At 40.7% G+C, this 24696-nt stretch overlaps 2 protein-coding genes across 2 annotated transcripts; one reads left to right on the plus strand and one right to left on the minus strand.

Annotated features, from left to right (window-relative positions):
* Nucleotides 1-827: 827 nt before the first annotated feature.
* Nucleotides 828-15789, minus strand: LOC308688263 (B-cell receptor CD22-like). Its single transcript, XM_081361220.1, has 11 exons — nucleotides 15735-15789; nucleotides 15397-15451; nucleotides 14572-14925; nucleotides 14225-14473; nucleotides 8572-8829; nucleotides 4894-5145; nucleotides 4532-4774; nucleotides 4354-4444; nucleotides 4161-4206; nucleotides 3611-3861; nucleotides 828-1474 (listed from the first exon to the last, which is right to left on the minus strand). The coding sequence occupies exons 2-11, from the start codon at nucleotides 15440-15442 to the stop codon at nucleotides 1417-1419; spliced, it is 1848 nt and encodes a 615-aa protein (XP_081217346.1). The 5' UTR covers nucleotides 15443-15451; nucleotides 15735-15789; the 3' UTR covers nucleotides 828-1416.
* Nucleotides 15790-16764: 975 nt separating this feature from the next.
* LOC308688277 (CMRF35-like molecule 6) lies at nucleotides 16765-24417 on the plus strand. The gene is made up of 6 exons (XM_081361240.1): nucleotides 16765-16818; nucleotides 16932-17291; nucleotides 18113-18156; nucleotides 18269-18382; nucleotides 18490-18530; nucleotides 21914-24417. The coding sequence occupies exons 1-4, from the start codon at nucleotides 16770-16772 to the stop codon at nucleotides 18287-18289; spliced, it is 474 nt and encodes a 157-aa protein (XP_081217366.1). The 5' UTR covers nucleotides 16765-16769; the 3' UTR covers nucleotides 18290-18382; nucleotides 18490-18530; nucleotides 21914-24417.
* The last annotated feature ends 279 nt before the right edge of the window (nucleotides 24418-24696 follow it).

Raw genomic sequence — 24696 nt, forward strand, 5'->3', positions numbered from 1 at the left:
TTTTTCAAACTTTTCGTCGATGATCTAACGCAGTCTTTAGCAGTATCTTCATTGAATAAGGAGTCTTTCATGAGTATTCGAGCAATGTCTTCATCAGAAAATTCAAAGGTCTTGGACTGATCAACTAGTGGCTCAGCCATACTGAATCCAACAGGTATATTGAATTAATCTACTACAATGGAGTCAAACAAGAGTGCCGTGCTAACAAAAACAGCGAAGAAAAATGAAACAAAAGCACGCACATCAGTCTCAAAAGGGTGCTCAACTAAAAAACAACAAGTAAAAAATAAAGTATAAAGTCGGCAACACCTAAGCTCCAAAATTATCAAAAATATTTATTTTCAAGACAACTATCGCATAGCGTATGTGACGTTTCGAGCACGCAGGCTCTTCATCAGACAAATTGACTACAGATGTGCAACCCTTTATATCTCCAGGTGAAATTATATTTCAATGCTTTTGCATTTGATCGCAAAAGTTTCATGCAAGGGGAATGCAAAGAATTTGAGAGAAAACGCAAAAGCATTGAAATATAATTTCCACCACCATGTGACTTTAGGGGCTCCATTAAATGTTGTTTTAGTCAAGCTGATTAAACCAACATGATTGACCTCGTCTTAACACACGTACACAGAAGTTGCTCTACAAATAATCATCACTGGTGACTTTAATAGACTGAGGTGTTCATCAAAGCTTTAATTGTATCCACTGTTGCACACGTTTGTTAGAATAGCCCAAATATTAATATTAACCCAGCTATCACATATAGTAGGTTATCCTGAGCTTAGGTCTACAATGACCCAGAAATGACCACACACAAGCTTGAATTTGGTAAAACTGGTACAGCCTTTTTATTTGCTTACAGAAAACACATGAAGTCAAATGTTCAAATGACTTTAAAGGTGCATTGCGCAAGTCTCTGAGTTTTTGCAGAACTATGCCCCCTCTGGCGACAAGCGAAACTGCAACACTGCAACTGAACACGCATGACGTCACGCCCAGTCTCAAATTCCGTCCCGAATCCCTCTTATTTATTTTACTGTACAGGATTATAGAGGCAATCACAGTGATCAGAGAAGGGCTCATTCAGCCCGTCAGGCAATTGTTTAAGCATGTATGGGTTAGAAAAACGGGTATTTTTAACATGAAATGTTGCACATCGCACCTTTAACAAACAAATTACCAAGCAGTGACATCACAAAATGTTCTGAGTCTCACTAAACACGTGTTGTTGGTTCTTTGGCTCTTTCCTTTGTATTCTGCTCTTGTAATGAGAAAAAAGATCACAGACACTGCATTCCTGACATCTATTCACCTGATTTAATGAATAATAAATGAGTGAATTAGCATGCTAAATTGACAGCCCTACTCAGAATATTGTTTCACTGTTTTGGTCTTCATGATGGTCTCATTTACTCATTTGACACGGCTGTAGATCACAGATGCCTCTTCCACAGTCTGCACATTTGATAGCCTAAAAACATCAAATAAAACAACAGTCATGTTATGTATCAGAATACATGATGATAAAAGTCATTAAACAATTCAGATGTTTCTGAAACATCAGTGTGACACAAAGTTATTTAGAATAAATGTCCAGATTTAAAGAACTATAAATTCTCTTTTCATCAACACAAATATAACATGAGGGTGTAACAACTATGGCTCGATGGGTAAAAATGGACTTTTAATTTATATACTAATTAAAAGTGAAAGCACTTTCTAAGTCCCACAGACTTGGCAAGAGGTAACTGAATCCCTTTTACGACCCACTTCCCCCTCTCCACAGTGTGAGCTTCAAAGACATTATTGACATTCCGATCTCAACAGAAAACCCGCTCTGAATCACACACACACCAAACCACTCTGAAACTCCTAAAACTCCTAAGTTACACACACGCATGAATCATTATCAAAATGTTTTAATGTAGTTTTCTTGTCTATGGGATGTGATGGGATAAATTGAGATATTTATGCACCTCTGCAGATGTAATGGACACGTGTGTTGATACATTTGAGATGTATCTGTTTCATTAACTGATATTAATGTCGGGTGTGATATCTAACGGATCGTACTGAGCTTCTTTATACAGAGATAGAAACTATATTCCGCACAAAATGTTTATTCCTAGACATAATGGGGTATTAAAGTTTTAATGCATTTTTCTGTGTACGCTCAGAAGAGGCGTTCCTTCACAAACAATGAAACGCTCCCGCCTCAGAACCGAAAGATTTCATTGGGTCCCGTCATCAAACGGGGCGTTACCCCGCGCTGCTTTAAAACCACAACACAAGCAGACGCTTCTCTCTCTCTGCTCTCACACGCTCTCACCCTCGTGACTCCGAACTCTGAACTCTGCACTCTCACCCCTCCCTGCTCCACGTGCAGCGGAGCGAGAGAGAGGGGACAGGGCCTTCATCCAAACAAAACGAATGTAAAAATCCATTCTCGTCTTGTAACCAAGTTTTCTCGCCCTTCCCGCACCGGGAAGAGACTTCCGTACCTCGGTAATGTTACATTCAGTGAGTTTTTAAGAACTTCACGCGAAACGCAAGCCTACAAATCGATGAGACACGGTCCAGCCAAGATACGCACGTGGTCCCGAAGCCCAGCTTCACACAGACAAAGGAACAGAATCGCAAGTAACGTATAAAATGATCTCTCTCGAAGCTGCTTTCACAGTTGTCTCTTAAAAGGTTCTGTTTGTGAATTACCATACTTCCTCCCTCACTTTCTTCCTATTTTCATTCTGATCAAGTCATGTTTATGTTTGTTTGTTTAAACGTTTGTGTGTCTTGTGTAATTTTACGTACGTAGATTAGCCTATATTACTTCCTATATGCATATAATCCTTTGTGTGTCATTTTTGATTAAATAAATCTTTTATACTTTGACTGACTCTGTGTTACAATCCTACCAATGTAATTGTCAATGAAATTGCGATAAGATCTGGCTACTAGCTCTTTATTTTAATTCATAAACCCAGCAATTTGCATCCACGGCCCGGAGAGAATTTGTCTGAGGTTTGATAATATAAATATTCCCTCTTAACTGGTATAATCAAAGTATTCGCTGGTCGAATGACTGATGAGAGACCAGTTATAGAACGAAATATTTTTGATAATTAGCAGGTAATGTAATAGCATATGTGAAATTTATGAATTATGACTATGAGTTATGATTTTAATATTTCCCCACAGTGCCTTTGGACTGGCAGACCGGGGTGGTGATCCCTCGTTTCAAGAAGGGGGACCGGAGGGTGTGCTCCAACTATAGGGGGGTCACACTTCTCAGCCTCCCTGGGAAAGTCTATGCCAGGGTACTGGAGAGGAGAATCCGGCCGATAGTAGAACCTCGGATTCATGATGAGAGACCAGTTATAGAACGAAATATTTTTGATAATTAGCAGGTAATGTAATAGCATATGTGAAATTTATGAATTATGACTATGAGTTATGATTTTAATATTTCCCCAAATTTGAATATTGCTCGAGCTAATACTTCATATATGACCTAATTACGATTGTTACCTATAATTGTTACAAGGGCGAGTTGATTGCAAACGTTTTATTTTTGCGTCAACTGTCTCTTTAAGCTCGTTCTTCTCACCTCAGGACAGAATCAGGCTGATGGATCCTGATATTGTCGTAGTGGCTTTCGTTCTTCTCTGCTCTCTTCGTCTCTGTCTTTCTGTGATGTTGGACAGTTGCGTACTGGATCTCCTCAGTATCTCTGCATTTAGGAGCATTTCCGTCTCTTCTGGGTTTGCTGGAAGTAACAATGGCGTACTGAGCGTCATCACAATCGGCTGATTCAGAAACATGAACGTCTCTCCCTGTTACGGTAGAGTACAGATTGTCCTGAAATGGAAGAAAATGAAATATTATTTATCAATCATATTTAAAGGCTGTTCACACAGAACACGTTTTTCCATTTCAGTGCACTACTTTTCCATTGTTTTTCTATGTAAACTCGTGCTAGACCGACGTGTGTGACCGTTATAAACACGGCACTGAAATTAAAATGCGGTAAACTTTTAAAAACAGTCTCTAGACTTTCTGTTTTTTTTTTTCTCTCGTTCCACTGACTTGTCTCTCACGTTTTGTGTGAATGGCCCCGTCTAACTAGACTATTCACATGTTGTGTCTGGAAGATTTACCTGTTTTTCTGTGAGGTCTTCAGCTTTAGCACCTCTTCGTTTTCTCCTGATTTAACAGACATTAAACTTGTAAGCTGCATTTTAAATATTCATTACTACTCACATTACATGAGGCATTTCCACCTGCACTAGTCTGAAAGTGAATTACATTCATACACTCACTGAAATTGAGAATGATTTTAATCAAACTTACATTATAGACAGAATGATGATCATGATGACGATGAAGAATCCTAAGCATGCTGTGATCCCCAACCATACGAGCCAGCCATGACCACGATGTTCTGAAAAATGACAAATTTGAGTTCAGATTAAGTCTTAAAGCTACATACTATAACTGTCTTGAACCCTTTATAAAATAAAAGCTTCACCTGTGACAGTTACAGCGTCTGATCTCTGAGATCCATGTTGATTGTGAGCCTGACAGTAGAAGCGTCCACTCTGTAGTGCACTGAAACTCTGTCCAGATCCAACAGCTGAGGTTTCATTCTCCTTAAACCAGCTGAAGTTCAGAGCAGGAGGGTTTGAGTCACTGATGCAGTTCAGAGTCACTGAATCTCCCTCCACTATTACACCAGATCCATTTATCAACACTGAGACGCTCCTGGGTGGGTCTAATAACAATTATCAGATTTTTTTTTTTTTTTTAATTTACACATTTTTAAAATTGTTAATATGGACTGAATTGATCAAAACAGAAAAATTTGCATCTTATGTTTTATCATTAACTCACACATGATGTTTAAAGTCACAGCGGAGTATTTCTCTCCATGTTCATTGATGGACTTGCACTTGTATTCTCCACTGTCATCAGAGCTGATCTTTGAGATGTTGTAGATTCTTCCAGATCCTACAAACGTTCCTCCTTTAAACCAGCTGACTTCTGCAGGAGGGTTTGAGTCACTGATGCAGTTCAGAGTCACTGAATATCCCTCCACTATTACACCAGATGGACTGATGGACACTGAGACGCTCCTGGGAGGGTCTAATAACAATAACAATTATTATTATTATTATTTTTATTTTTAAATTGAATTACAAATGTTTTAAAATACTAATATGGACTGAATTTATCAAAACAGAAAATTTGCATGTTATGTTTTATCACCCCTCCTTGAACTGCCACCTTACCGTGGTGGAGGGGTTTGAGTACCCGAATGACCCTAGGAGCTATGTTGTCTGGGGCTATATGCCCCTGGTAGGGTCTCCCAAGGCAAACAGGTCCTAGGTGACGGGTCAGACTAAGAGCGGTTCAAAAATCCTTATGACGACTATAAATTCGAGAACCGTGACGTCGCCCGGCATGGCGCAGCCGGGGCCCCACCCTGGAGCCAGGCCCGGGGTTGGGGCTCGTATGCGAGCGCCTGGTGGTCGGGCCTCCCCCCATGGGGTCCGGCCGGGCTTAGCCCGAAGGAGCGACATGGGGCCACCCTCCCGTGGACCCATTACCTGCAGGAGGGACCGTAAGGGGCCGGTGCTAAGTGGATCGGGCGGCAGTCGAAGGCGGGGGCCTAGACAACCCGATCCCTGGACGCGGAATCTAGCTCTAGGGACATGGAACGTCACCTCTCTGGCGGGGAAGGAGCCTGAGGTTGTGCGTGAGGTTCAGAGATTCCGACTAGAGATAGTTGGGATCACCTCTACGCACGGCTTGGGCTCTGGAACCACACTCCTCGAGAGAGGATGGACTCTTCACCACTCTGGAGTTGCCCATGGTGAGAGGCGGCGGGCTGGTGTGGGTTTGCTTATAGCCCCCCAGCTCAGCCGCCATGTGTTGGAGTTCGCCCCGGTGAACGAGAGGGTCGCTTCCCTGCGCCTTTGGGTCGGGGATAGGTCTCTCACTGTCGTTTGTGCCTACGGGCCGAACGGCAGTGCAGAGTACCCGGCCTTCTTGGAGTCTCTGGGAGGGGTGCTGGAAAGTGCTCCGACTGGGGACTCCGTCGTTCTACTGGGGGACTTCAACGCCCACGTGGGCAGCGACAGTGACACCTGGAGGGGCGTGATTGGGAGGAACGGCCCCCCTGATCTGAACCCGAGCGGTGTTCTGTTATTGGACTTCTGTGCTAGTTACAGCTTGTCCATAATGAACACCATGTTCAAGCATAAGGGTGTCCATCAGTGCACATGGCACCAGGACACCCTAGGCCGGAGGTCAATGATCGACTTTGTGGTCGTTTCATCCGACCTCCGGCCGTATGTCTTGGACACTCGGGTGAAGAGAGGGGCGGAGCTGTCAACTGATCACCACCTGGTGGTGAGTTGGATCCGATGGCAGGGGAGGAAGCTGGACAGACTCGGCAGACCCAAACGTACTGTGAGGGTCTGTTGGGAACGTTTGGCCGTATCTCCTGTCAGAGAGATTTTCAACTCCCACCTCCGGCAGAGCTTCGACCAGATCCCAAGGGAGTCTGGAGATATTGAGTCTGAGTGGACCATGTTCTCCACCTCCATTGTCAACGCGGCCACTCGGAGCTGTGGCTGTAAGGTCTCCGGTGCCTGTTGAGGCGGCAATCCCCGAACCCGGTGGTGGACACCGGAAGTAAGGGATGCCGTCAAGCTGAAGAAGGAGTCCTATCGGGCCTGGCTGGCTTGTGGGACTCCTGAGGCAGCTGATGGGTACCGACGGGCCAAGTAGACTGCAGCCCGGCAGGTTGTGGAGGCAAAAACTCAGGCCTGGGAGGAGTTCGGTGAGGCCATGGAGAAGGACTATCGGTCGGCCTCGAAGAGATTCTGGCAAACCGTCTAGCGCCTCAGGAGGGGAAAGCAGTGCTCTACCAACGCTGTTTACAGTAGAGGTGGGGAGCTGTTGACCTCGACTGGGGATATCACCGGACGGTGGAAGGAATACTTCGAGGATCTCCTCAATCCCCCGTCACGTCTTCCATTGAGGAAGCAGAGGCTGAGGGCTCAGAGGCGGACTCGTCCATCACCCAAGCTGAAGTCACCGAGGTAGTCAAGAAACTCCTCGGTGGTAAGGCACCGGGGGTGGATGAGATCCGACCTGAGTACCTCAAGTCTCTGGATGTTGTGGGGCTGTCTTGGCTGACACGCCTCTGCAACATCGCGTGACGGTTGGGGACAGTGCCTTTGGACTGGCAGACCGGGGTGGTGATCCCTCGTTTCAAGAAGGGGGACCGGAGGGTGTGCTCCAACTATAGGGGGGTCACACTTCTCAGCCTCCCTGGGAAAGTCTATGCCAGGGTACTGGAGAGGAGAATCCGGCCGATAGTAGAACCTCGGATTCAGGAGGAACAGTGTGGTTTTCGTCCCGGTCGTGGAACACTGGACCAGCTCTATACCCTCTACAGGGTGCTGGAGGGCTCATGGGAGTTTGCCCAACCAATCCAAATGTGTTTTGTGGATTTGGAGAAGGCATTCGACTGTGTCCCTCGCGGCATCTTGTGGAGGGTGCTCTGGGAGTATGGGGTTCGGGGCCCTTTGCTAAGGGCTATCCGGTCCCTGTACGACCGGAGCAGGAGCTTGGTTCGCATTGCCGGCAGTAAGTCAGACTTGTTCCCGGTGCATGTTGGACTCCGGCAGGGCTGCCCTTTGTCGCCGGTTCTGTTCATAATTTTTATGGACAGAATTTCTATGCGCAGCCAGGGGCCGGAGGGGGTCAGGTTTGGGGACCACACGATTTCATCTCTGCTCTTTGCGGATGATGTTGTCGTGTTGGCCTCATCAAACCAGGACCTCCAGCATGCACTGGGACGGTTTGCAGCCGAGTGTGAAGCGGCTGGGATGAGAATCAGCACCTCCAAATCCGAGGCCATGGTTCTCAGTCGGAAAAGGGTGGTTTGCCCGCTTCAGGTTGGTGGAGAGCTCCTGCCTCAAGTGGAGGAGTTCAAGTATCTTGGGGTCTTGTTCACGAGTGAGGGAAGGATGGAACGGGAGATTGACAGGCGGATCGGTGCAGCTTCTGCAGTAATGTGGTCCCTGTACCGGTCTGTCGTGGTGAAGAAGGAGCTGAGCCGCAAGGCGAAGCTCTCGATTTACTCGTCAATCTACGTTCCTACTCTCACCTATGGTCATGAGCTGTGGATCATGACTGAAAGGACAAGATCCCGGATACAAGCGGCCGAAATGAGCTTTCTCCGCAGGGTGGCTGGGCGATCCCTTAGAGATAGGGTGAGAAGCTCGGTCACTCGGGAGGAGCTCAGAGTAGAGCCGCTGCTCCTCCACATCGAGAGGGGTCAGTTGAGGTGGCTCGGGCATCATTTCCGGATGCCTCCTGGACGCCTTCCCGGGAAGGTGTTCCGGGCATATCCCACTGGGAGGAGACCCCAGGGAAGACCTAGGACACACTGGAGAGACTATGTCTCCCGGCTGGCCTGGGAACGCCTCGGTGTCCCCCCGGAAGAGCGGTAGAAGATGGATGGATGGATGGATGGATGTTTTATCATTAACTCACACATGACTTTTAAAGTCACAGCATCAGAGTATTTCTCTCCATGTTCATAGATGGACTTGCACTTGTATTCTCCACTGTCATCAGAGCTGATCTTTGAGATGCTGAAGATTCTTCCAGATCCTACAAACGTTCCTCCTTTAAACCAGCTGAAGTTCAGAGCAGGATGGTTTGAGTCACTGATGCAGTGCAGAGTCACTGAATCTCCCTCCACTATTACACCAGATGGACTGATGGAAATCACAGGTTTCACTGGAGGATCTACAGGAGAAACATATAGTATCACCCGTCACTCGCCCCACCAAAGCACTTCTATTTCTGTTCTTACATACAGATGGTAGGGGCAGAATTTAACATAAACAATATGAATCCATGGATCCTTGAGTCAAAAGGTCATGTCACTTATTAAGAAATATCCAAAACGAAAATAAACAACACTTTTTTCTGTGTGTGTGGTGTCAGTAAATCAGTGCTGGATAGATTACTTACAAACTATAGTCGGTTACTGATTCCAAATTACATGACAAAAATTGTAGCTAGTAACATAATTGTTTGGTGTGGCTGTAGAAAGCGCTAGTGATGTTCAGTTCTTGAACGAATTGTTCTTTTGAGCCTGTAGGAAGTAACCAGTCGAGCCGGTTCATTAATCAAACTGAATCGAACTTTAGTTCCAGGTTAATGACGCAAAACACACAAGACAAAGTAGCATGTGCCTCTCAAAAAGACCCCACTGTCGAAGTTTGCAGAGGATTACCGAGGATGGCGTAGTGCCGTCATTGCTTGATGACGTATGGAACAGACGAATCGTTTTTTTAAACAAGCTGTCCGAATGAACCGGCTCACGGAAATTAATCAGACTTTTCATCACAAGTAAGAGCATGATGCAGGAGATTCAGAGAAATAAACAGTCCTTATCCATGAATCCGGCCGGCACAGGGGCTCATTGGTCAGCTCTGTTGCCTCACAGCAAGAAGGTCCCCGGTTTGAGCCCCGGCTGAGCCAGGAGTCCTTTCAGTTTGCATGTTCTCCCGTATCAGCGTGGGTTTCTTCCAGGGTACTACGGTTTCCCCCACACCACATGTCACGGAGGTCAGCTAGTAGTCACTGTGCAAGTAAACCTCACTCCTCTGATCTCTATAGGCGCTCTAACAACAGAGGTATTCAGACTATTTGTGTAAATTCAAAGTTTTGTAGTTGATTGACTAACTATAGCATAGTTGTGGATAATGCTAGAACGACGTCTAGGACACTTTCCTCACGTCAATGATGAAAAAGAATTTTTTACCTTGTAAATAATACGGCCACCGTAGGAGTTAAAACGCCCTCGGAATAGGAGGGGCTAGAAAGTAATATTCAGTTGGTAGTCATGTACAATTTCACCACTAGATGGGAGAAAATCTTACACAGTGTAGCTTTAAAAAAGAGAAAAAAATGTTGAGGTACTTACAATAGAAGTGAATGGGGCTAATGTTGGAGGATTTAAAGGCATAAATGTGAGTCTTATTATTTCATAAAGCATTTACAATCAGTATTTTGTTCAAATATGTGCATTATTTGCTTTAAATGTGTTTAAACCATTATTTGAACAGCTGTTTTAGTGTGTTGTGTTCATGGTGTCACGTTGTCATGACAATGGTGTGTAAAATTGAATATAACTGAATATAACATAAAATGTTAAAATCCCACATATTGTTCATGTTTTGTGACTGTACTATTGAAACAGTGAGCATTTAAATGTTTTAATATTAGCCCCAATTACTATCATTTTTAACCTTCTGGGGTCGGCAAACGCGCCCGCGCGTTTTGCTGGATTTTCTTCACATTGTAGCACAATAAACTTAAATTACTCAGTCATTTATGGTCATACAGAAAAAAGAAATATAAAAAAAAGAATCTGTGATATTTCTACTCTTGTATGTGTCCACTTACAATCAAATCAAAACATTGTGCTTTTGTAAAATAAAGAAAATAAACAGGGTGTGCTTTCTGCCTCTCCGTCGCAGTGAACTTTTTTTTCTTGAGCACGTCTATAAACTGAAACAAAACTCAGCGAATACTTGTCACACATTTATGAGCCATATACCTTTATAAACATTTAAGTGTGTACTTTTAAATGATCGGATTCAAACTGAAAACAAATATTCTCTGTTTAAGTAATTTGTATAAAACCAACAAGATGTCCAGTATCTCAAACGCTTGCTCATTATTTTTAATTTGACCACGCCCACTCGCGCAAAAGAGATTCACATGCAAATCTCTACATTTCTCACACGCGAACGTGCTCATTACCTCAAAAACAAAGCACGAAAAAACTTCACAAGTCTCTGCTTTTCGTCGAGTTTGAAAGACGCGCCATGAGCTTACATTGGAATTACCTCAGAAGAAGAAGAACGCGATTTGAAGACAAGAAAGATGAAAGGTAAGAAATTCTAACATATTAGTTTGTTATTGTTGCATAAATTTCACATTGCAGTTGAACTGTTGCTAGATATATGGTGAATATTATAATATTTAGACCCGTGTTTACTGTTACTGTGTTTGTGGATATCTGCTCAAACGTAGATATGTATATGGTAACCATAATGTTTTATATTTGAGCACGATCGCGTTTGAATGTATCATATTTTGGATCGCGATCGCGTTTGAAAAGCAAAACGCACCAAACGGCTTCATGTTTTTACTATTATCTCATTTCATATCATCATAACGAATGGAAACATTTGAAGTGATAATCAATATATTTTTCTCTAGCTTAGTTGTTACTGAAATCTTTTGGAAGATTTATAGGCTGCTATGGTTATTGTTATTATTATTTTATTAAGCACTGTGCATAGCCTATGCCTACAAGGCACAACAAACCTGGTGTTCATTATATTATATATTGTTGGAAACATTTGTGTGTGTATGTGTGTGTGTGTGTGTGTGTGTGTATTCTGTGAATTTTAAAAAGCAATTTTAACCAGAAAAATCTAAAATGTATTCCCACAATCGTGCAGGCCTTTCTCTTGATATCAGTATGTTCAGTTTTTTTCTTTCAGGGCCCAGATGCCACTGAGTCCTGCTGACTTCAACATTTACATGAGTCTCTGTACATGAACATGGTAAAGTGAAAATCAAATACCTTGGAAATGAAAGGTATGTACAATGTTTTTAGGAATGGCACAATGGATTATGTTGTATCTTTGGATTATGTTGTGTTGTAAATAAATCCAAACAATCTAAAAGTCATTATTTTTTAAATCTCCTCATTCCCCAGCCAGCACAGCCATGTGGGGCCCAAATGGGTTTGACCTAGGCTATCTAACTGGGACCCAGCCAGTTTTGCCCCCAGTTTCCATGTAGGCCCCACATGGGTTTGCCCAGATGAAATGAACACTGCTTAGTGTGCACACTACAGGCTGTTTAATGTAACACTTAATCAGTGTTGGAGGTAATGAGATAATTAAGTGATTGAATAATGATTGTGCATTAATGATGAACACCTGCTGTTAACAAGCATAATCACTGAAGGAAAGAGAAACACAAGAACTACTTCCAGCCACTGCCTTGGATGAAATCAACTGAAGATAAAATACATTACATCTCTTAAGATCTGATTAAACAACTCCACAAACAGCATTACCAGCTTCACTTATTACTAACCAGACTGACTTTATTTATGTCAGACATCTACAGAAGTTCTTATTAAGAATTAACAGAGGTTTAGATGTTGATTACTTATTTGAAAGTAATAGTTTGATTTGATGTTACCATTGTGGCAATCAGTGTGTGCTTTAGTCAGGCTCTTGACTTTTTAACATTAGTTTTTCTCAGGCAGCTGTGTCTGTTTGTTATGGTGAGAACAGTAAGAGAAAATCAGATGCTGTAAGCTGATTGATGATAAGAATGTAATCATCGTCATGTAGTGGCTTAACTCACTGATCATATGTGTGAGGTTTATACAGGTAGTAGGTCATTCATTTTGTTTTATTGTTGTGATTTTTACAGCAAGAGATCCAGCACAGTTTAATCAGAACATCAACTGATTTTTAGCACACCATTTACATATTTTGGACTCCTGTGAGTTTTACTCGCACACAGACATCAAGAATCAGCATATGAATCTCAACAATGGTGACATGCTTCATGGTGCAATGCATTCTGAGTGCATCATACGAAACTTATCCATGGCTCCCAGAATGCATTGCACCATGAAGCATGTCACCATTGTTGAGATTCATATGCTGATTCTTGATGTCTGTGTGCGCAAGTAAATCTCACAAGGTCCCAAAATATGTAAATGGTGTGTTAAAAATCATTTGATGTTCTGATTAAATTCTATTATTCTCTTGCTGTAGAATCACAACAATAAAACAAAATGAATAACATACTACCCTTATAAACCTCCCACATAATATCAGTGAGTTAAGCCACTATATGATGATTACATTCTTATCATCAATCAGCTTACAGCATCTGATTATATTTTCTCTTGCTGTTCTCACCATAACAAACAGATACAGTTTGCCTGAAAAAAAACAAATGTTAAAAAGTCAAGAGCCCGACTAAAGCACACACTGATCGCCACAATGGTAACATCAAACCAAACTATTACTTTCAAATAAGTAATCAACATCTAAATCTCTGTTAATTCTTAATAAGAACTTCTGTAGATGTCTGCCAGAAATAAACTTAGTCTGGTTACTAATAAGTGAAGCTGGTAATGCTGTTTGTGGAGTTGTTTAATCCGATCTTGAGAGATGTAATGTATTTTATCTTCAACTGATTTCATCCAAGGCAGTGGCTGGAAGTAGTTCTTGTGTTTCTCTTTCCTTCAGTGATTATGCTTGTTAACAGCAGGTGTTCATCATTAATGCACAATCATTATTCAATCACTTAATTATCTCATTACCTCCAACACTGGTTAAGTGTTACATTAAACAGCCTGTAGTGTGCACACTAAGCAGTGTTCATTTCATCTGGGCAAACCCATGTGGGGCCTACATGGAAACTGGGGGCAAAACCGGCTGGGTCCCAGTTAGATAGCCCAGGTCAAACTCATTTGGGCCCCACATGGCTGTGCTGGCTGGGACTTTGTGCAAGGTTGCTCAGAATGATAGGGCCTGATAGCTCCTAATAGGGCCGTTAGGGGGGGGTCTTTGTCTTTCTCAGGTGTGAAAACAATACATATTAATGAGCTCCCGCATAAAGATTTCTCACACAAAACACGTCGTAAAATTTTAAATCAATATATTGTCTTATCTGAATGAGCAGTCAGGGTGATTTTCACATAGTTTTAGAGCAAATATTCTAGGCTACGTCATATAATTTTCAAAAGTCTTGTGAAGAAATAATCAGTATGGGTTTCATGGCCTTATTTCAGTGAGAATTTTTAATTGTATTTTCACAAACCACGCATAAATGTCATTATCTCAAACCTACAAACTTGTACATACATGCTGCTGATATATTATTGTAGCAGAGTTTGTGCTGAATACAGTGTAATCAGACTTTAGCCATGAAAATGTCACAAGTAACAGAAATAACCACAAATGTCAGAGCATGTCAGAACACCTCCAGGGCCCAGAAAACAGCTCAGACCCCAGAGGGTTAAAGAAAAGGAGGGACGAGTGAACTCTACTGGTTTTGGAAAGAAAACTTTAAAGAACATACTCACACATGACATTGAGCTGAACATCAGGAGAGATGTGAGTGTGTCCGTCTACAGCACAGCTATATCTGTCTGAATCCTCTCTTCTGACTGACTGCAGCAGGAGTTCATTGTTTCTGTCTCTTCTCTCAGTTAATGGCTGTGAGTTTCTGTACCAGATGAATGTTGCTCTGTCAGTCAGAGCGCAGCTGCTTTTACATCTCAGAGTGACTGAATCTCCCTCTGTCACTCTCTTAGGAAACTCCACCTGAAGATCTGAACACAACACACACATTATATCTAGTGCTGCTGTCATACACTGATTATTATCAAACATAATGCACAGAAGAAGAGATAAACCTCACCAAACTCACCTGTGACATTAAGAGTCACTCCTGGATTACCAATCCACTTTCCATCATCTTTATCAGTGATGAATCTGAAATAGTACATGCGTGAATCCTTCAGTGTCACATGACTCAGTCTGATGTTGCAGTACTTCTGTGTATCTCCCAGATACTGAATCCTCTGACTGTATTCAGGGTCCTTAGACAGATCTGGAAACTCTTCTTTATCTTTCACCAGTGTTTTGGTCCAGAACACTTTCTTGATCTGATGTCCAGTAGGGTATGTATAAGTGCATCTCATTATCACTGTTGAGTCCTTTAGTGCACAGATGTGTGAAGGACTGTAACTCACACCCCAATCACTCCACTGGCTACAAACTCCTGAAACACAAAATTCACAAGGCAACAATAGAAGGAAACAACAATAGAAAGAAACAGATACCCATCTATGAGTTAAACAGGACCATAAACTTTAATTAAAATTTGTTTTTCTTTATAAAACTAGTGTTTATAAATGAAGAATTACACTTATGATGTGATCTGTGTAAAACCTACAGCCATCAGACAGAAGGTGATGAAATGCAGGAAGCAGAACATTGAACACTAACCATGAAAAACGTTATGCTCTAAATGTTAGCAGCTTCAGCACTTTATATCAGCATAACCTGAATAATGCCATTTTCTTTAGAAGCAACAAATAAATCACAGAAATTTCCCTCCATTATAGTAGTTATTTTACCAGTGCTATGTTTCCTGGGGCACCAGCAGTGCTAACTGATCCATGTTAACTAGCCAAAACCTTTTACTCTTAGTTAGTAAAGAACTCGTATGTCATTTACAGGAGAGACTCACCTGGAATCAGGAGCAGAAACACCAGAGCAAGAGTTAGCAGTGACATCACAGGAAACTAAATAATTTACACAACAGTTCAATATGTCATCTTTCATTTCATCAAAACTATAATAACAGCCGTTTATTGCATTATAAACACTGCAAAAATGATATACAAATACTTTACAATATTCACTGTTAGTAGATTTCCACGGATGAAACTCATTTAAAGATAACGTTAGGAACACATGAGTCATCTAACAGAGGTTATTATGAAAGAAAATGTTTCTCACTTCCATTTTCTTGTGAGGAGATTAATAGTTAGACAATATTAATTACTGAACAAGTGTATCTCTTACCGTTTTGTAGTTTCAGCCGCTGTAAACAGACTCCAGGAGAGTGAAGTGCAAATGCAAGCTGAAAACTTTCTTCTGCTATTTTAGTTTTTTTCCTTCCTCTTTTTAAAGTCTAAGCAACCTTCCCCACGCCGAGACAGGAACAACCCGAATGAAACCACTCGAAAATAGAAAAAGATAAAACACTCTCTCTAAAGGACTGGTTAAAGAATATCTAAAAGCATGACTATAAAGCTTACATTACAAATATCAAATGAAACTTTCAGTGTGAAGGGAAACCTCCTGTCAACATGATTAGATGGTGTTTTTCAGCTTCCTGAAAAGTGATCTTCTTTCTTTAAGACAAGTAGTTCTTCATTTTTAAAGACAGTGTTTACAAAATAAGATCAAACTGTGTGTGTTTACATGCATGTTTAGTATTTACACCTATTTGAGGGAGGAACATGCCATTGCCTTCCCTAATAATCAGGAAACAATATGATGGATGAATGAATGGATGGGTGGGTGGGTTGATAATTTTGTGAGTGAAAGAAAGAAAGAAAGAAAGAAAGAAAGAAAGAAAGAAAGAAAGAAAGAAAGAAAGAAAGAAAGAAAGAAAGAAAGAAAGAAAGAAAGAAAGAAAAGATTGATTATTGGATGGATGGATGGATTGATTGATGAATTTGTGGATAAATGAATGAATGAATGAATGAATGAATGAATGAATGAATGAATGAATGAATGAATGAATGCATGGATGGATGAATATATGGATGGATGGATGGATGGATGGATGGATGGGGCATTAACATGTAATTTCATTCCCTTATATAAAAGAATCAGGCACCACTATGCTGGATGGATGGTGTAACATTGAGGATGGCCAGACTTTACCTCCACTGTCCTGAAGAGGGAGCTGTTTTTCAGATCATACTTCTGACACTGTGTTTGTGTTTATCCATGTGCATTAGGGAAGTGTAACTCTATAAACACACACACACACACACACACACACAATATCTATCTAGTATGTAGTGTGAGAACAGGTAGTGGGAGTCGATGTTCAAGTGGACAGTCATGAGAACCGTCTCCTCCATCAGTTTCTCAGGTATGATATCTGTCCTAACACTAAATCAGTAAGAATTGCACTTTTTACTCTTCAGTGTCATTGATAAACGCCACAATTCAGCCTAATAACTCTGAATCTGCCTCTGTCAGCAGTGCTTGTTCTGTCAGCGCTGTGGCTGATGAATAACTCACTGGCTCTTACCGTCACTGGATCTGTGGGAAGCAACATCTCAGTCTCCTGCAGATACCCTGAAACATACGAGAATAACAGCAAGTTCTTCTGTCAGATGAGCGGCTGGGTTTCTCCGAGAGATCCTCAGTGTGTTCACACGACCCATCGAGACATGAGGTCTGAACGAGGGAGACTGGCTCTTCTGGACGACACCAGCGCTCATGTTCTCACGGCTCTCGTCTCTAGACTGGCTCCAGAAGACTCGGGGAAGTACTGGTGTGGTGTAGATGTCGATCTCCTGCCTGACTTTACCTCTGAGATCTGGATAACAGTCAGCAAAGGTGAGATTCACAACAGCTGAAGACTATCCGTCCTAATGAATATCCTTAATATATACGAGCAGTTGATGTGATGAGTAGAGTTTTCTTTTAGAACGGTGTCGTGTTAGCGGCCCCTAAGTTAATAACTAATGATCTTTGCAACAGAAGTGAATCAATCAAAACTAACTTTAGCTGGACAAAACTTTATTCTAGAGCTGCTGTAAAGCCAAACAATCTCTGTTACTGTAATCTCCTATTATCACTGTAAAGCTGCTTTGAAAGAATCACAATTGTTAAAAGTGCTATATAAATTAAGGCGACTTGACTTAAACATCTTCATTTGTCTAAACCTCAAACGTTTAACCGTTGTGGGAAAAATACATTAAAGTCCATGTACAACTATTTTAAAAAGCTCTTTTTCACTGTGCCTGTGGTTTTTAAGAGCTCATTTAAATTGAGCCATGAGGACATGGAATATACAGTTTCATCACACAGACTGTTACACCTAAAATCTTGATTACAAAAATAAATGTCCATTTATTGTATATTTGTCATCAACCCGATCGATTATTAATGTGATCCCGATCTGTTCGGCAACATTTGCACTGAGAAACCTGACCGTTCAACAGTTACAGGGATTTTTGAGGTGCCACTGAGACTCAGACTGGTTTCAGATGGGATGTGAAACAGCGTCGTCTTCCTCTTACACGTCTCATAATGAGTCACAGTGAGAACTGAATTCACTCAAATGTGTGGTGAATGAATGCCAGCTGAGGTTTCGATACAGATGATGAACTATCACATGATGAACTATAGTCCTTTCGCTTTTGTTTTCTGTGCAGGGAATCCACAAGAACAAACCACAGACCTGTTCCCGGAAGAACCGGTGAGGTTACGAAACACACACACACACACACACACATACACACACACACACACACTCACACACACGTGGTTTTGCTTTTTTCAGTCAACTCATTGTGGGTTTGCATCAACAGAGTCTTACTCCAGGTTCATGATGATGGTGGCTTTGATGTGTGTTTGCGCTCTGCTTTTCGTGTTTCTGTTTGGTCTGTTTCAAGTCCTGAAACACAGCAGTCGCAGTAACTCAGGTGAGACTACAGCACTAACAGAACATGTCTTTTTCTTCAAAACATCTTCTGTTCAAGTTCTGAGAGAGTTCAATAAATCGATAATTAAATGGTTATGTTCTTATCAGGTTCTGCTCCTCACCGAAGGACAATATCAAACCCAGCTCAGGTGACGACAGCAAATCTCATTCATAATTAATAATGTTGTTTTAACATCAGTGTTATTTTAGAATCATTGACACACTATTAGTATACACATCATGGCCATATTCCAGGATGACAATATCAAGATTCATCTGTAACGGATGGACAAGAATCATTCCTTCTAAACACATTCTTTGCTAAGATTACTAAAGCTTTTAACCTCCTGACTCTCAGATGCAAATTATGGCCTGAACGCCAGAAAGTCTAGGCCAAATAATCCCTCTGACACCTTTTATGGGCCCGCTGAGTTTACCCAGGAAAAGCAGACATTCCATGCGAGTCACGTTTGCCAGCTTCGGAGAGATTTCGAACTCTCTCTGCACCTTTACGCACACACATACACGAACTTTGAACATTAACTTAGAATATAAGCATGTCATATGTATACAATATACTTTTGTGTGTTTCCCAGTTCATATTAGCGTAGTTTATGATTTTCTAGTTGAAGGTGAACTATAAATGCTCCTATTCATGCATACTAATATAACTTTGTATTCCCACCTCCTTTTCTTGCCGTTATTGGTATCCCTCTTACTGTCTCAGTTTGACTGAGCCACTCATACATAGGAGATTACAGTAAAATGTATCATTCTGTGTGTACCATCTTTCTGGGTATAATTGATGAATTCTAAACGCCGTCATAACTTATGCAGATGAACCATCCCGACAGGACAAAGGAAATCTCCCCGCTCTGAAATCTCTGAAGGTGATTGGTCCACGTACGCGAAGTAGGCGTAAATTAAGACTCTCCATAAGAGACTGACCCAGAAAGTTTCTCCGCGCACTTCGCCAGAGAGAGGTTTTCCAGTTCCAACTCCTTAAGGAGTTTCTCCATTTGTTTTTCTTCAGTCTCATTCTAGTCTTTTCTTTGTTTCCGTCTTTTATTTGCCTTTGTTCAGTTTCGTCATCGAGTGAAATGAACTTAGAATCATCGCTTTGGACAATTTTTACAATCGAGTGAATCTTTGAGTTTCCCGCAAATCTGTTTGCTCCGGAAGTAACTCAAGGCCAGCTGCGCTCAAACGGACACACGCAATTTTTGGTCCTCAGCTCCACACAAGAGCCACTACATGCAAGTATTATTTCCTATTGACATCTAAAAGCTGTTTGAGGTTGTCTATTCCCTTTTTGGCAGGGTTATTCAAGGTCTTGGTGTCTCTCAGAGTTAACCGTTTGAAAATTGCCATCCTGAGATTTTGCTTTCACTTTCTCTCTCTTATCCTCTCTCACTCTCTCTCTCTCACTCTCATTCGTTATTCGTTGTCTTGTATTGTTTTACTGGTTGTACTCTGTATATACATGTATTCCGTGTGAATTGTAGTATTCTGTATTAGTAGTTTAATTTATTAAAACCATATATCCCTGATTGCTTCTGTTTGCTCAACATTTCAAAGTCCCTGAAGCGTTAAGATCTAAAGATACCAAGCTTTACAATTCGTTACTATTTCAGTAACCTATATTTTAAAAGAACAGGGGTGCGTTTCCCGAAAGCATCGTTGGCCAACTATGGTCGCAAGTTCCGTCGTTACCAAAAGAGTTCAATGGACATTGCGACCATAGTTGGCCAACGATGCTTTCGGGAAACGCACCCCAGGAAGGTGATTTTCATGGCCAGAAAATAGCTTTCTTCGAATTATAAGAAAGAGGTCATTTTTGTTGAGAAAATGATGGGTTAATCTTACGGCCATTTGCTGGACAAACGACTGTTTGATAATTACATTAATTTCCATTAAAAGTTATTCTGACAATTGATCTGAAGAATGCACCGTTGATATATTAATGATTAAATTATAATTCATTGTAATGGGTTATTGATATATACAATTGATCTATTTTTCAGCTTCAATAATTTTATTAACTCTGTATGCGAAGTAAATGAATCATAACCCCGATTCATCATTATTGATTCCCTATATCATTTGAGCTAGAATCGTACACATCTCTGGATGGAAATAACTGTTGTGATGTTTTGGTCAGGATCTTGTATTGTCACTGCAAGAGTCCAGCTCTCTGTAAAGTCTCCTCCAGCACATCCTAAAGACTTTCAGTGAATTTAAACTCTGGACTCAGAGGAGCCGATTCATGTGTGGAAATGATTCTTCATGCTCCTCCAAACCATTCCTTCACAATCTGAGCCTGATGAATCTTGACATTGTAATCCTGGAATATTGGCCATTATGTGTCTTCCTACATGGTTGTTTAAGTAATGAATACCACACACTCCATCAGTTAGGGTTAGAAGAACTGTTGCCAAACATATAAAATGATAGAAACATAATAATCACTGTGATAATGATCCAATCATAGACTCTTAAGAAGGCAGTGTCAGGGCTGCCAACTCTCACGCATTGAGCGTGAGACTCACGCAATTGACACTTTTCACACGCTCTCACGCCACACATCCATTTTCTCACGCACAGAAAAATTGCGGAGCGAAGAGGTAGGCTACTTTTAATATTAAACTAATTCACAGCTCTTAGATTCCGTCAATTTTATTACGAAATTCAGACAAAAATACGTTTGGCGCTTGTAAATGTGACGTGACAGATCGCTGAGCGCCTCAGTTCAAGTGCACGTGAACCGATCATCTGGTACTTTTTTATTTAAAGATGCAGTACAACTTACCGAAAGTATACATAATATCGACCAATTGGTGTTTTTCAACCACGGAAAGTGGTCAGTATAACAGCAGGAGAACAATTATGTCACATAACGTTACATTTACCTCAGGAAAGCCATTTAATTACCATGTTAATTGAATAGAAAAAATAGCTAGAGAGGAGATTTTGCTGAGCACTATATTACATATTTATTATATTTTTACTTATGTCATTAAATAATTGTTATTATAACAAAAACTACATTATATTTAATTTAATTTGTTATTTTTAACCTTTAATAATACCAGCAGATTGGGCCCTCTATGTTTACAGCATTAGGTGAGATTATTTTTTTAAATAAAATTTAAAATAAACATGTATCCAAATTAGTCAATATTGAATCAAAATCGGAATCAAATCACAAGAATGGAATTGAAATCTTGAAATTTTTGTCAAGCAATAATAAAAACTGTATCCTACCAGTCATTGTACAATGTAAACATTGTAACATGTTGTCACTAAACTTAATAAAATTCTATTTAGTTACCAAATGTTTTGACAATCACAATTACACTTATTGTGATGCAATATTTGTTTTGACATACAACCCCCCCCCCCCCCCCCCCCGAAAAAAAAAAAAAAATCTCACTCCAAGCTAAGCTCAAAAGTTGGCAGCCCTGCAGTGTATATTATATATTAGCCGTTATCTGCTTATAATTTATAAGTTATATTTATTTATTTTATATAGGATGACTACCAGAGAATAAGGCTTCCAGACTCATCCAAAGCTCAACATGATAAAGAGGAATTTTACAGACCCATAAACCTGGATTACACAAACACAGAAGCGGTCGACACAGACTCCTACTACACAGATGTTGTTTCAGCACAAACACAAGATCAGATCTACACAGAACTGAACGCCAGTAGACGGAGTCACGTGTATCAGAGTTTAACAGCGGATTCTGCTCAAGAAGAGGCCATCCATCACACTATTGATCACTGAATCCTCATCAAAACCCTAGATTCCTCTGACACTCACGATAATCCAACCTCTGTCAGCTTCACAAGATTTTGTGTTGTTTTCACAAAATAAAATAAAAATATTAAGTTTACTGAATTAATTGATACAGCCTTTTGTTAAAGGTACAATATGTAGTTTTTCGCCGCTAGGAGTCGCTAACCTCTTCAAAACAATAACAAAGGCGTAGATTGATGACGCAGTGAATGAGCGTGGAATCATGGAGCTTGTCGTCATGTTGTAGGGATTGTGTTACCCACCTTAGAGAAGAATAATTTTTATGATGAATCATGATTGTCATCCCCTTGACAAGTTTGAGCTCTTGTGAGTACTCCCTGCTCAAGATTAATTCATCCCCGCTGTTACAAGGAGCGTTTTAGGAAGTATGTTTTTTCCAAACGCAATTAGATTGTACCACCAGAATTATACAAGATGAGAGACTATATTCTAGGATTATTTAGTTGTGATTGTGGTGGGAAAGCCCTTTTACTTTCCCTTATAATTATAGGTGGATCGTAAGCCAATTAGCTGTCCCCATGGGGATATAAAGTGCGACAGACATGTGCTTGAGGTCAACGTCATTTGTTGACGTCATTGACGCGCCGCAATGACGTTACTGTGGCTGCTCCCGGCATTAGGTGTGGACATTAGAGAGTAAGCTCTTGATTGCGTGATTGCCATTTCCTCTCGTAAAGTGTGAGTCAGCTGTTCCGTCCCTCGTGTGGATCTCGCACGACTGCTGTTATTGGGTGTGTGCCAGGGCCGGAGTGGGGCCCCTTTTCAGCCGGGGAGTTTCAGGCCCAAGACCGGCCCACTTTTTCCATGGTGGAATTCCAAATTAGCACTTTTTCTAAATTGGATAAATGAAGCAACAGTTCAGCTCTTACTATTGTGTAGATTGTATTAATACCATGGGTTAACAAATAATGTAAAGGTTAAATAATAATTCACTTAGACTTTATAAGAAGCAATTGCGACTTTATATCACAATTCTGACTCTATATCTTGCAGTTCTGACTTTATAAGCAACTGCAACTTTATTACACGCAGTTCTGACTTTATATCTTGCAATTCTGACTTTATAAGAAGCAATTGCGATTTTATTTCACACAATTCTGACTTTATATCTCGCAATTCTGACTTTATAACACACAATTGCGACTTTATATCACGCAATTCTGACTTTTATATCTCGCAATTCTGATTTTATAACACGCAATTGCGACTTTATTTCACGCAATTTTGACTTTATATCTCGCAATTAAGAAGCAATTGCGATTTTATTTCACACAATTCTGACTTTATTTCTCAGAATTGAAAAAAAAAACCTCGACCGGGCTTTATTTTTCAGTAAACTGTTAGAACCAAGTGTTGTATTTTTCTGCAAACTGTTGAGACTAATTTGGTTTATTTCCTGTAAACTACAATCCATTGCCTTCTTTTGGATTTCTTTAATTCCTTTTGTTTAGTTCTGTTGTTTAATTTAACTTGACCTAGGGCAATTCAGCACCTAACTATTCCATGTGCATTTTAATGACTCTTATTAAGATCTTTCTGCTCTGTGTCGCAGGATCTGGGTGCCACAGGCAGGGGGGCCAGCTTTATTCCCTTCTACGTGGTGGTGGTGTGTTCACAGTGTGCCGTGTCCATCCGTGGAGTATGGTGTGAGTGCGTGTGTTTGTGTGCACCATTGAAAGGAATGACTTTTTCTGCTATAAGCAGCATAAACTCCGAGAGCCTGACCCTGCTGGTAAGCCCCAGTTAGCTGGTGTCCCGGTGACCCTTTCTTTTTAGAGTCAAGACCTTTATGATGAGCTGTGCTTGATTGAGGTCTGATACATTTTAATGACTGCTTTAAAGTGATTGTGTCACTAAAACCATTTTGTATTTCATGTCTCTGAGCAATTATTGATGAAACTAACTTGCGTGTCCTTTTAAAAGACACTAAATTCTCTGGGTGTAACTCCCTGAGTGGCGTAGTTGGCAAATTATCCTCTAATTACACCTTCGGGTTGCCACATAATCATAATGCTTTGCAAAATTGATACTGGAGAATAAGTTGTGTTGCTGTTATGAATGTTGTTTAAGTTCTATTTAGTCATTTTATTGTTGTGCTGCTGATACATGTGACGTAAATTTTCCCCTGTGGATTAATAAAGTTTATCAATCTTATAAAAGTGAATTTTGCATAATAGGTCCCCTTTAATATAGAGCAGAAAACTGTTAGAATGCAAAAAAAAAAAAAAAAAAAAAAAAAAAAGTGTATTTTAAAAGATATGTATTTTTGTATTTTAAAAGATATTTATTCTCTTGCAAGAGGCTTAGTCACAAAATCACAGCAGCTACGCCGTTAGAATAGAATGACCCCTCTAACCCCCTTTGGCTAAATTATCTTCCATACCTAAAGAGTTAAAGGTTCTTAACCATTTGTCTTACTGTGTGTGTCTTGCTTAAGCCAGGTGCACAAACATACATAAATTCCAGAAGAGAAACAAATGCTTAAAACCAGA

Source organism: Scardinius erythrophthalmus (genome assembly GCF_964197995.2).
Source record: "Scardinius erythrophthalmus genome assembly, chromosome: 3".
In the NCBI taxonomy this organism is placed as follows: Eukaryota; Metazoa; Chordata; class Actinopteri; order Cypriniformes; family Leuciscidae; genus Scardinius; species Scardinius erythrophthalmus.

Coding starts and splice junctions, on each gene's coding strand:
- LOC308688277 (XM_081361240.1), top strand. CDS start 16,770: ATGTTCAAGTGGACAGTCATGAGAACCGTCTCCTCCATCAGTTTCTCA. Junction 16,819..16,931: donor CTCCTCCATCAGTTTCTCAG/GTATGATATCTG, acceptor CTCTGTCAGCAG/TGCTTGTTCTGTCAGCGCTG. Junction 18,157..18,268: donor ACCTGTTCCCGGAAGAACCG/GTGAGGTTACGA, acceptor TTGCATCAACAG/AGTCTTACTCCAGGTTCATG.
- LOC308688263 (XM_081361220.1), bottom strand. CDS start 15,442: ATGTCACTGCTAACTCTTGCTCTGGTGTTTCTGCTCCTGATTCCAG. Junction 14,926..15,396: donor GTTTCTGCTCCTGATTCCAG/GTGAGTCTCTCC, acceptor TTTGTGTTTCAG/GAGTTTGTAGCCAGTGGAGT. Junction 4,445..4,531: donor AGACGCTGTAACTGTCACAG/GTGAAGCTTTTA, acceptor GTCATTTTTCAG/AACATCGTGGTCATGGCTGG.